This window comes from Sceloporus occidentalis, unplaced genomic scaffold, assembly GCF_023333645.1.
Source record: "Sceloporus occidentalis isolate IW3139 unplaced genomic scaffold, rSceOcc1.0.p SCAF_3, whole genome shotgun sequence".
Taxonomy (NCBI): domain Eukaryota; kingdom Metazoa; phylum Chordata; class Lepidosauria; order Squamata; family Phrynosomatidae; genus Sceloporus; species Sceloporus occidentalis.
The window spans coordinates 47,969,475-47,982,329 of record NW_028316983.1 but is presented as its reverse complement, the minus strand read 5'-3'; the positions used below and the strand labels follow the sequence as shown (position 1 = coordinate 47,982,329).

The following is a 12,855-nucleotide window of genomic DNA, read 5'->3' as shown; positions in this document are numbered from 1 at the left end:
CAAAAAAGAAACCTTGATTTTGCCACTTTATACAGGAGACATAATTTTACTATGCCATTATATTTAATGGGACTTGAACACCCACAGATTTTTGTACCCATGGAGTGTCCTGGAACCAAACTTCATGGGCCTGCTATACTCAAGTGAATTCATATCCCCTCAGAATGTAAGCTCTGCTATATTGTTGGAAAATAGATTTGTTTATGATAATTGTTATTTTATTTTCCCATAGGCCTACATCTACATTAGAGGCCATTCCATCTCAAGTCTACTCTATCATTGGGAGCAGTCCGTTGCGTACATCTTCCTCCTCCAATGCTGTCATTCCAGGGCAGGAGCAGCATCAGCCCATTGTTATTCCAGACACTCCCAGCCCTCCAGTCAGTGTAATCACTATCCGCAGTGACACTGATGAAGAGGAGGATAACAGATACAAGCCTGGAAGGTAAAGGCTTAAGGTTGTTCTCAAGGGAGGTTTACTAAATCAATTCCTTGAGGAATTCTAGTGAAGAAGGAAAAATTGGGAATCAGAAAGCTTTCAGAATCCATGGATTAATGATAGAGCACTTGCTTTTAAACAAAAGATCCCAGATGCAGTGTTTTGGATTTTCACGTAGGAGGAGAAAGAGCCTAGTATGAAACCTTAGAGAGCTGCTGTCATTCAGTGTTGATGGTACTGAATTAGTTGTGCCAGGCAGTTCTACGGCATTTATGAGTCTGAAGGAGTATATCCTGAACACCTTGCAGTGCAATAATCTAGACAGAAATTTTGGAATTGATACTAGACATACTGGATCTGGGTCAGTCCCACAGCTGGTCTTTGCCATACATGGAAACTAAATAATGCCTTATAGCAGGGGTAGGCAACCGTTTTGAGCTGGGGGCCGGGTTGCTGTTCCTCAGACAACTGGGGGGCCGAAGCAAAAAAATAAATAATTAAAAAAAAAAGTTAAATAAATAAATAAACCGGGACAAATGTAGGACAACATTTTCCAATGGTGGACACTTTTTTTAAAAAAGTGGAGGACACGCAAAAAAAATTGCTGATTTTTAAAAAAATGTTAATATAAATGCATGTTTCTGAGGCGTCTATAGACAATTGCCCCCCCTTGCCCCTGCGCGCGAGAGGCCAAAGGCCCTGGCGGCAATCGGCGGCAGGACCGGGCTGGGGCCGGTCCCAAGGCCTCGCCGGGCCGCAGGTTGCCTACCCTTGCCTTATAGGTTTATTATGAACATTGTAAGAGTAAAAAAAAACCCATCAGTAACTAGGTATAAAAACAGTTTAATAAAAAAAATACTAATCTTAATTTCAACTTGACAACTTTATTGATGGGGAATACTGTACCTTTACTTTTAGAGCACTTAGGTTAGACTAAGGAACAAAATACACCCCAGAAATAATCCATTTTGAGACCACTTTAATTACCATGGCTCAGTGCTATGGAATCCTGAGATTTGTTTGTTTGTTGTGGCACCAGAGCTCTCTGACAAAGAAGGCTAAATGTTTCACAAAACTACAGTTCTCAGAATTCCCTAGCATTGAGCCAGGGCAGTTAAAGTGGTCTCAAATTGGATTATTTCTGCAGTGTGTTTGGCCCTAAGTGAATGAAATTGAACAATCCTTATGTGTTTCCTCCTTGAGCTCTTGGAAGAAGTGATAAGGCATACATTGAAGCTTTCATAATGGAGTGGAGCTTGAGTTCAGTATAAACCTCAGTAAACAAGCACCATCCTTTTTCTCTGACTCATTTATTCTTTTGAAAACTGTGCATTTGATTCAATTTAGTAATGTTTTTCTCTTCAGCTTGGGCATGAAGCAGAGATCAAATGTCATCAGCTACGTTACAGTTAATGACTCCCCAGATTCAGATTCGTCACTGAATAGCCCCTATGCATCGGATGCGCTCTCTACACTCAGGAGCTCTGGGGGTGCACTGGAGCCAAGCAGAGGAGCAGCTGAAAGTTCCAGCTCCCGTACCATTATTGTGCCTCTGAAAACACAGCTCAGTGACTGTATTGTAGCCACCCAGCCCTCAGGTAATATTGATTGCCTACAAAAACTTGGGTTATCATCAAATTGTATTTTTGTCTGTCTTCTTTTTCTCCTTAGAAGTGCATCTGTATCACCTGTAAACTTCTTTTTCTGCAACTTTTTTATCCATCATTTGGTTGAAGTAGGAAAACATGGTCATGGTTTGATACTCCCTGTTGGCTTGGAAAACTATAAACTAGGTGATAAAAATCCTTTGCACTGTAAGATTATTTTTCTCAGATGAAGTTTTATTCTAGCAAAAGTTCATTTCTCCCAGTTTCTGCAGTTTTGTTGTTGTTGTTGTTGTAGTTGTTGCAGTTTGAGCCTCTTTTGGCTCAATATTTTCACTAGCTGCATCTGTTTCTGACTGCAGTTGTCATAAGGAAGAGTCTCCCCAGTCAACAGATTACAGAGGGAATAGAGAGGTGTTGTAATATTACAGAACCCAAACAGTTATGATTATGTACTGATGTCCTGCTATCAAAGAAGCAACAACTGTGTGTAAGGGCAGTGTAAATGAATAAGCAAAAATTTTCACAGTGTTAAAAAATCAGCCCCAAATGTTTGTAGAAAAGCCTGTTCAAAAAGCAAAACTGCCAAAGATTAGGTTATTTTAAGGACTGCTTCCAAACCTATCTGAGCCTTAACAGCACTGGTTGTATTACTCTTTAGTTTGTATTTAGTGGATAAATGATTTCGTGATCAGCAGAGAAAGGCTTTCTTAGTGGTGGTACTGAAGTTGTGGGATGCTCCTGCCAGATATGTCCAACAGATTTTCCATTTGCCTACCTGTAAACAGGTGCAAATGGAAACAGGTGTTTGCCTTTCAGAAAGCATCTTCTGTTTAATTTCTGCCATTTTAATTAAGCAAGATTTTTAGAGCATGATGGGTTTTATCCTACCATGGCTTATGCTGCCATGTTTATTCTTACTATGTATCTATATATGTGTATATGTATCTATATGTGTGAGCCAGTGTGGTGTAGTGGTTTGAGCATTGGACTAAGGCTCTAGAGACCAGCATTTGAATCCTGGCTTGACCGTGTAAAATCACTGGCTGACATTGGGCAAGTCACACTCTCTCTGTCTCAGGGAATGGCAGTGGCAAACCCCTGCTGAAGAAACTTGTCAGAGTAGATTCGCCTTAGGGTCGCCATAAGTTGGAAACAACTTGAGGGCACACAACAACATCATCTATATATGCATATACAGTCCTCCCTCCATTCTCATGGTTTTGGAACTTGCATCCCTCACTTATGCGTGAGGGATGAATGGAGGGGAAAATAATGAAGTATGTGGCCCTGTGGCCGCATGCCTATATTCAAGCCAATGGGGCTTGAATATATGCGAAACTCCATTTTTGTGAGGGGGTCCAGAATGGATCCCCTGCGAAAAAGGAGGGGTGACTGTATATGTAAGATACTTTTTAAACTAGAATCCAGCTTTCAGTCTTAATTTATTTCAGATTGTTTGTAATATCCCTTCTAACTGTATACTTCTCTGTACTTCAGACATGTTGCAGGGTACCATCCATACTGTCTTTCAGTAGCATCCTCCTATGGTGAATGGAACAACTGTTATGAATCTGAGGGCAGTTTCTAAAGTAATTTATGGTATGACATGAGCCTGCTGTTTCTAGAGAGCAGAGGGAATATCCAGATACTCTTGTGGAATTATCCAAACCCTGATCTTAAGATACAGTAGTAAATCTAAACCACATAGAATCCATTCGACTAAATTTTGTTATTATCATTGCAGGTGTCTTGAGTAGCCTGAACAAGACTAAGCCAGTGGCATCCGTAAGTGGACAAACATCAGGGTGCTGTATCACACCAACAGGATACCGGCAGCACCGGGTAGTGACAAACGGTGTACAGCCCCTCAACCTTAGTCAGGTAAGCAGGGCTTTTCTGTCTGCTAGATTTCACTGTGATATTTAGCAGTGGAATCCAGCAGACAAAAAAGTGGCTAATGACTGAAACAATAAAAAATACAAAATGTTGTAGAATTCTCCAAATTAAGTAGTGAGAAAAAGGGAGTTAGCATAGGTAAGAATTTTGAGATGCTGAGATAAGTTTGAATTCTGTAGCTGATTCTAATTCATATGTATGCTCTAGAGCTAAATTGAACAAGTGGACCACATAAGAGGAATGACGACACTCCCCAATAATGATAAGCTAAGAAGCATCTCCATCCCCCGCCTTCCTTTACTCCAGATATAGGGTTTTTAGGCCACAGCTGTATTTAGCTTTTGGCCAGACTAGCTACTGGAGTTTGCAGAGTCAGGTCACGATGATTTGAAACATCATACTTTCCTCCTCTTTCTTTCCAGCAAAGTGTTTTTGGCTACAGGTTCATCCTATTTAACAGTTCTGAGGAGTTTCCATCTCCTTTTAGAACTTAAAACTAGAGTCAGCTTGCACAGTTAGTTTATGTTGGACAAGCACCAGTAATATTGACACAGATCACTCGCTCCCCATGGAATTCTTAGTATACTGTTTCTCTGAATGGTTTCTCATTCATTCTTTCCTTTGCTTTGCAGAACCAGCAAGCAACTGTACTGGCCTCGCAGGAGAGAAGTGGAAACCCAGCTCCACGAAGACAGCAGGCCTATGTTGCTCCCCTACCAACTACAATTGCTCAGGCTCCATACACGTTCCAGCATAGTAGCCCTGTACATCCCCATTTGGCTGCAGCAACGGCAAGCCAGCCTCACATGTATACCTATGCGCCTACTACTGCTGCTACACTGGGCTCCACCAACTCCATTGCTCATCTGTTTTCCCCTCAGGGCTCCTCCAGGCACACCACATACACAACCCATCCGAGCACTCTTGTGCACCAGGTCCCAGTCAGTGTGGGACCCAGCTTGCTAACCTCTGCCAATGTAGCACCTGCTCAGTATCAACATCAGTTTGCCACCCAGTCATACATTGGCGCTTCCAGAGGATCAGCTATTTACACTGGATACCCACTGAGCCCTACCAAGATTAATCAGTACTCTTACTTGTAGTTCTCGGAGCAGGAGTTGACAGCAATTATTCCCAACTTGATCATAGAAGTGAAGCGATCTGCAGTAAGTTTTGCAATATTCTGACAGCTCCACATCAGGAACTTGTGTGAAATCAAAGGATGATGATGGGGGACATCTCCCTCTTCTTGACAGCTTCCTTTATGTTCTCCACAGTTTGGTTATACTGTTAGCGGAGCCCAGTTGTTTGGCGAGGGGAAGCTCAGCTTATGACTGAGCAGAACCTTTTGGATCACACTCACATTAAGATTTTAAAATTAATTTTTATGGATGCTTTTAAAACATCAAAGTTCCATATCTATTTATTTAAAGCTATGGTTTTCATGTTAATCAGAGAGGAAAAGGAAATCAAAGACTTTATGAAAAGGCTGACTTTTTTTTTTTTAGAAAAAATACTCTTATACTTAACTAGTACTTGTCTAAATTATTTTAGCAGCTTGCACAAATCCATATTGCCACTAAAATGCACATTTAACTCTAGGTTGCTAGGGCAGATTTATAAACTTGAGTTAGTATTTTAAAGTTAATTTTATAATTTACATTCTGAATAGGCAATAGCTGAATTCTGCAAAAGCAGTTAATTCTCCCTCTGCCCCAATATATATGTATGTGTGTATGTTTGAGTGTGTGTATATATATATATATTGTTCCCCAGTTTCTTGTTTTAATTATTTCCTTTTAAGGCTAGTGTAGCAATTTTTTTTCCTTTCCCACTTAAAACATGAATCTTTGTTTTTGCCCCCTTGTAAAGAGGAATCTCTACAATGAGATTTTTTAAAATGACTGCAGATGCTATGACTTTGCTTTTTATGTATGTAAGATAACAGTCTGTGATATGGTTTGACTGTTTTGGCCAGAAAATGGTTGTTCTCAGTTGGGAACACATAGGCCTGCATTATTCCTTTGATGACCGAAGCTACTGGGAACTTCTTCTGATAAGGCCTCATTGGAATGAACAGGAGATATGCATATCACCTGTCTCTCTCCAAAGACTTGATCTGGAATAGAGGCCTCGTAAATGATAACTTTTCCAGTTTTAACTTTTTTACACGTACAGAGCTGGATTCCTTTCCTGGAAATGCAAGGACCACCTTCCCATCATGTCTTTTTGTTGCATGGTCCATTTAGCTGAGGAATCCAAAATTCACCAAAACAGCAACCCACAGATATATACATTTTTTAAATATTCCTGCAAGCAGATCCCTCCGGTATTTTGCTGGCAAAAAACTTTTAAAGCGCTCTTATTAAGACTTGTATACAGTATGTGCATGTAGGAATTGCAAAAACATGACACACAATTGCTGATTTTAAAGGTTTATTACTAAATTTAAAACTATTTTAGAAGTTTTGTAATGGTGGTGTTTTAATATTTTACAGAAAATGAAATATGTACATATTGATTAGAACAAAATACAGTAAGCAAAATTTCCTGCAAATCCCAAATGTTCTGTCTTTGTAATCAAAATGTGTAGTGATTATACTTGAACTCTGTACTTAGTGTTTGTCTAATTCTTAAATGTTTCTGGAGTTGAGATTACTCTATTTCTTTGTATTTAAACCAAAATGAGTTGATACATGTTGGAATGTATGTGATATAATGCAATCGTCTAGAGCTCATCACTGTAGCACTGAGAGAGAGAAAAATTGGAGCCACATGAGAAACAAGGATACCTTCTGATTTGTTTTGCACAGGTATGTGTGACTGGTGTGTTCCTCCCACCCCCAACCCATATTGTAGTGCCTTAATGATTATGTAGTGTGACTAGAGTTTACAGTGAGCTTGCCTTATGATGGACCAGCAAGCCCCTCCACTTTCCGTCAAACTGAAGCAATTCATTGAGCATATCCAACTGAGGATAGAAATAAGTGGCAAAAACATGTTGCTTTAAGTTGCAATGCCAATATGAAATGAGCTGTGGGCATGATCCAGCCAAAGCTGGGTACTTTTAAAGTCCCATTGCTCTCAGCTACAAGGTTAAGAACATGCTTAACTGGTCCCACTGAAGCCAATGGCTCAGTTCATACATCAAGCCAGTCCATGGTTTAAAGTAACTATAGTTTAAAACACAGACCATGGTTTCAGTTTTCAAATATACTCTAGCTAAACCATGGTATCTGCTACTTGTCTGCTTTTGTTTTTTATTCCCTCCAAGTAATCAGATTTATGTGTTGTTGGTCCTTCCTATATGAAGCAGCAGTCCTGGGAGGTTATAGTTTGTTAAACAGTATGGCATACTGTAATTAGCACAAACCCTGGTTTCTTTAAATATTGGTTTCTGATTTTTGGTTTACTGGTCAATTATAAACCATTGTTTGATAGTGCAAACATTATGCCATAGTTCTTAATCTTCTTTAACTGTGGTTTGGTAAGATGTCATAATTGAGTCTGTGAAACCTAAAAGTACTTCAGTCTAGGTGGAATTTGTCCTAGGTGTTTTTTGTTTTTTTGGAGTAAAGCTTTTTTTTCTTAAAATGTTACCTACATTATTAGCTGTCAACACATCTTTAATAGGGTATTGTGCTGGGAATGCATTAGGAAATTTATCTGATGTTGCAGAGGTGATAAAACACGTGCAATTACTTTTCCTTAGATTATATTGTAACATTATCTCTCCCCTCCCTTGTCTGTAGCAGATATTCCTTATAAAGTATTACTAGCTTGGTGTTAAGAACTTTTATACCAAAGAGAGCCTGCTGGAAAGCACATAATATTCTGAAGTTTCATTTAACACCACTAGTAAGATGTGGTGCTTTTGGGAAGGTAGCACCAGATATTTGAGAGCTGTAGCACCACTGGCCTGCTGGTGGTGTACATTTAAATGCTTCTTTTACTGGGTTTTGTCAAGCTGTTGCTTGCAGCACTGCCATTATGCAGAGAATGATTTTGGCCAAATGGAGAATAAACTGGCTTGGAGAGTGGTATTGCTACAGCAATAAAAGGTTTTAACTGCCTTGAACCCCCAGTTTGTATTCCGTCCAGTCTGGATAATAAGATTAATTCTGGTACCTTGCAGAGAATTCAGAAATGCCAAGCTCATTTCTAGAACATACATGTTAATATGCTATAGCCTAGCCCCAATGTGAACAGCTTGTCCAGGGCAATAATGCTGGCCCCACCAAAGTCAGGCAAGGGACTTTACTAATAATTTCAGTGAGGTCAAGGGATGATAAATTAACATCCCAAATAGGACTAGTTTAACCACAAGCCTTACAGGTTCCTATATAATGAGGCATCTGTTGTCTTTGTCAATAGACAAAGATGGCAGGTTAACATCAAGACTGGCTGTGAACCTTTGTTTATTGTATCCTTGCTCTGTTTTAATCTTCTCCTCTGTATTGATGTGAGGATAACCAAGGAATTTCAGTTTACATCAGTGGTGTCAACAATGCTTTCTGTTGCTGTAACATTATCAAAATGATTTTCTGCTTAGTGCCAAGCCCTTTAAAAAAATTCTCCCAGATTCTATGGTTTTTGTGCCAGTCCACACCATAGAAATCCTGGAAATATATTTTCCTAAGTTTACAGAATTTCCAGTGTAGACAAACCTTCCAATAAATTGTTTGGGAGAAAAATACAAAATAATGGTTTTAAAATTCTGGATTTAATATGTTTCTCTTCACATTTAGCTCTTCAGAGTCAATTTACCCCTATTGAGTCATGGCTCCCTTGGTAGCTTAGGAAGCATTTTTCTCAAATGGAAAAATTGGAGTTCATCTGTGTTATGTGATAGGAACTATTTCCAAAAGAAATTTTCCTTAAGGTCTAGATTCTAACCCCTGTGTTGATTTGCTGCTGAAGCCAGTTGACTTTGTAGCTCTGGAACCAGCCAAATACTATGAGTACTACCCTATTAAGATCCCATCATCAAAAAATGGGATGAGGTGGCAAATGTATGAGACTGCAAGTGGAGGTCATAGCGTGGAATTTTCTGCCATCTCAAAAAAAAAAGTTAATCCCTTTTACATAAATGAAGAAAAAGAAAATGTGTAAAGGTAATACTATTCTCCAAATCTAGTTTCCTGTATACAGTAATTATTGTTTTTGTTTGGCAGAATGTTGTCATGTCAGTCCTTGGTTTCATGGAATAGTGATACTCATTTGCCATCTCATACATTCTTTGTGAGAATAAGGCTTTAGGCAACCTGTTCTCCCAGTGTATATATCCCAGCTTGCCTCACTGTGGATGGAGAGATGTAATATGTTACAAAGCCTCACAGCTGTGCAGCCTATATATAAATGAACATACTTTTTGTGCACAGATTTTTTTAAAAAAGAAAGACCACCTTTCTGAAGCAATCTAGACTAATCATGCCATTCTGAGGTTGCATTTTTGCAAGCAGCTGAATGTATGTGCAAGACCCAATGAAATCTGAGACTTGCATATGTGGAGCTGTGTTCAGTTCTGCAGCTTGGGTTTGTCTGCAGTAAACTTGCCTTTTTATAATGATGAGAGAAAATGTTTCACCTAGTCACTCTAGTGATTAGCTAAACCAGTTAATGTTGTTCTTCATAACTGAATCCTCACCTCACAGCTGTTGATATTCCACTGCAAAAGCAACTTCAGAGCTTTACTGTTTGCACAGTTGACCAGTGAAGTACTTATACCTCTGACTCAATTTTTTTCAAAAAACAAAACAAATAAATTGCTTCTAAGTGACTGGGATTGGCACAGCCCTGCTTTCTTATTTTAATTTTTAACTTATGAATGGTGCCGCATGTTGACATAGTTGTTTGTTTGTTGCTAAACTTTATATAATGTGTGATTTCAGATTCAGCTTGAACTATTATCTAACTCACTACATGTAGCAGTGCATTATATGTAATGTTAGTATTTCTGCTTGAATCCTTGATATTGCAATGGAATTCTTACTTTATTAAATGTATTTGATATGCTAGTTTACTGTGTAGAATTTAACTTTTTTCTGGTTGTGCTCTTCCTTTTTACAAGCCGCTAGATAAAGGTAGTTTCTGACAATTACTGATCTATGTTTGTATTGCCAATGTACTTAGGGGGTAATGTAAAAATCATTTTAACAAAAGGAAATACAGATATTTAAAAAATTTAATACTAACTATATGGGAAAAGGGTCCATTGTGAAAACATAGTTTATCTTTGGATTCAATGTTTGTCTTTGGTTTTACAAAGTAGCTTGTATTTTAAGTATTTTCTACATAATATGGTAAAAATGTAGAACAATTGCAATGCATCAATAAAAAGGGTTAATTTTCTGTACTCTATTAATCTTCTGTTTTCTGACTCATGTTGTTAAACTGGTTCATGGTTAACTTCTACAATAATTATGTGCCATGGTAACTGAATATGCAAATGGAGAAAATAAATATGCTTTGCATATTTAATGCAATTGAGTGATATTTAATGCAATTCAAAATTCAACGATACATACAAGTTAGTTGCTACAGGCCCTGTAGCAACTAACCTGTAAGTAACATTGAAATGCACATCTGAGTCGACTTGGGTATAACACCATGCCCTAATTCAGTTCTGTCAGTTGTAGGCAAGTGGCAATAACTGGTGTAATAGTACTGCTGTTTGAGCAGTAGAAATCTAGAGAGCATTCTGAGTTTGCAAATTTTTACCAGATTATTACTTGCACACTTCAAACATATCTTCAGAACCATATGGGCTATGTGATGAACATTCTTATCACCACTTGACACACCTGCCTGAAAGGACCGGGTATTGGCTAGGAAATGCTTGCTGAAGTTTCTACCAAGAGCAGTCAGAAAAAAATGGAGAAACTGTTGCTGTGTATCTTCAAATTATTTCTGACCTATGGTGACCCTAAAGTGAATCTGTCATGGGGTTTTCATGGCAAGATTTGTTCAGTGGGGTTTGCCCTTGTCCTCTGAGACTGAGAGATTGTGATTTGCCCAAGGTCATCCACTGGGTTTCCATGGTCAAGCAGGGATCTCAGAGGAAATATGTGCATGTGCTTAGTCACTTGTTGACTTATAGTGACCCCATGAATTTCATTGGGGTTTCTTAGGCAAGAAATAATACATATACACAGGCATTATCGTGCTTCACTTCTGACTCCTCCAAAGCTGCTTTCCTATCTGTCCATCCTTCTTTGATGAAATCTGTAAGATTCTTAAGCACTATGAATTAGTCTATTTATTCTGTCCCATGTTGGTGGCCATCTCCACATTTTGGTAGAGCATCTGAAAAATCGTATACATTAGAAGCTGGGGAGAGGGGGGATACTGTTACTTTTTGCTTCAGTTGAGAAGTACCTCTGCCATCTAGACAGCCTTTAGGGAAAAAACATTGCTTCCTTGGAAAAAAAACCATTATTAAATTTAATACCTGCTTAATAAGTTACAGTTAAGCATAACTCACCTTGGTGTTCACTTACTTATGGAAGACTATCTACTGTTATTTAGAAGCTCCAAGCTAAGAGCCCTTTTGGCTGTAGCCTTTTAGCTTGTAGACAAAGGCTCATGGCTGTAGCAAAACACCGCCATTATATTAATTACCTGGAATATGTTGTGTGCTAGATCCAAGTAGGAGGTCTTCCATCAGACACCTCTCTTTAATAATGTGTAGAGACTGGAAAGCCATTTATTTGTTTACTTGCTAGCCATAGCCTCCATGTACGCCTGAAAACTACCCAGTTTTTTTAAAAAAACTAGTTGGGTGGGTAGGTTTAAAAATGCCTCACAAAAGTGGAGTACAGGGGCAGTCACACTCCCCCCCCCCCCCTTTATAGAGCATGGGAAAAGGAATAGGATCACTCTTAGTGATCGTTTTAGGGAGAGTTCTGGGTGTGGCTCCAGAGCCAGCCCCTGTTCCACCATCCCCACTGGGAGCAGCAGCAATGGAAAGAGGCTTGGACTTGGCTATAAAGCCAGCCCCATTTCCATCACCTCCATTGGCAGCAGCAGAAGAGGGAGAGTCGTGGGTGTGGCTCCAGAGCCAGCCCCTGTTCCACTATCTCCCTGGCAGCAGCAGCAGCAAGAAGAGAGAACCTTGGACTTGGCTATAAAGACAGCCCCATTTCCATCACCTCCACCAGCAGCAACAGCAGAGGGTCAGTACTGTTTGTGTGGGCGTAGCCAGGAGTGCCACCCTCTAAGGACGCTCCTGCCTGCCCTGGATCATCTCTTCCCCCGCCAGACGCTAGAGGATGCCTGTTAGAGAAGTTATCCTTTTTCTATCACCTCGGGTTTCTCAATGCAATGGGGATGTTAAATCAAGACCCCTTCTTAGCTTTATAACATCAATGTTAGTAGGGCTAATATTGTTTTTTTCTATTTTATTTCTAGATAGATCTATGGCGGGGTTGGTTGATGTAATTGATTGTAAACAGAATGGATTTAATTTAGATGGAGAACTGAGGGAGGCAGGATGACTGACAATGGAGCACCTATACAAGTAGTGTGGGGAAATGGGAGATATGGTACTAACAGGGTGAATTGTCGTTAGAGAGGAAGGAGAGATCGATGTTTATTATCTATCTCCCCTTCCATTCACCCTGTTACCCCAATAGAACAGGAGAGCACGCCAGACCAATCACGGAATCTTAACTCTCCTTTTGTGTAATGCCAGGTCAGTCAAAAATAAAACTCAGATAATTTACAATCTTTTAGAGGATGAAAAGGCTGACCTGGCTTGTTTTACAGAGACCTGGCTGGATGATGAGAGCTCAGCTGTCTGGGCTTGGACCTTACCAGCCGGGTACTCCATCAGGGAGCAGGTAAGATGTGGGCGAGGGGGGGGGGGAGTGGCCTTGGTCCATAAAAATATTCTTACCTTAACCAGTATACCTC

At 39.6% G+C, this 12,855-nt stretch overlaps 1 protein-coding gene across 4 annotated transcripts in view; it reads left to right on the top strand.

The window, feature by feature from the left end:
- The window catches only part of HIPK1 (homeodomain interacting protein kinase 1), a 47,302-nt gene extending 36,996 nt beyond the window's left edge, over positions 1–10,306 (top strand). For all 4 annotated transcript variants that reach the window (XM_089514372.1, XM_089514371.1, XM_089514369.1 and 1 more), the window contains 4 exons: positions 233–445; positions 1,805–2,037; positions 3,791–3,927; positions 4,575–10,306. In XM_089514372.1, coding sequence (XP_089370498.1) covers positions 233–445; positions 1,805–2,037; positions 3,791–3,927; positions 4,575–5,045 — 1,054 coding nt within the window. In that variant the 3' untranslated portion in view covers positions 5,046–10,306. The remainder of the gene's footprint in view (positions 1–232; positions 446–1,804; positions 2,038–3,790; positions 3,928–4,574) is intronic.
- Positions 10,307–12,855: the final 2,549 nt, after the last annotated feature.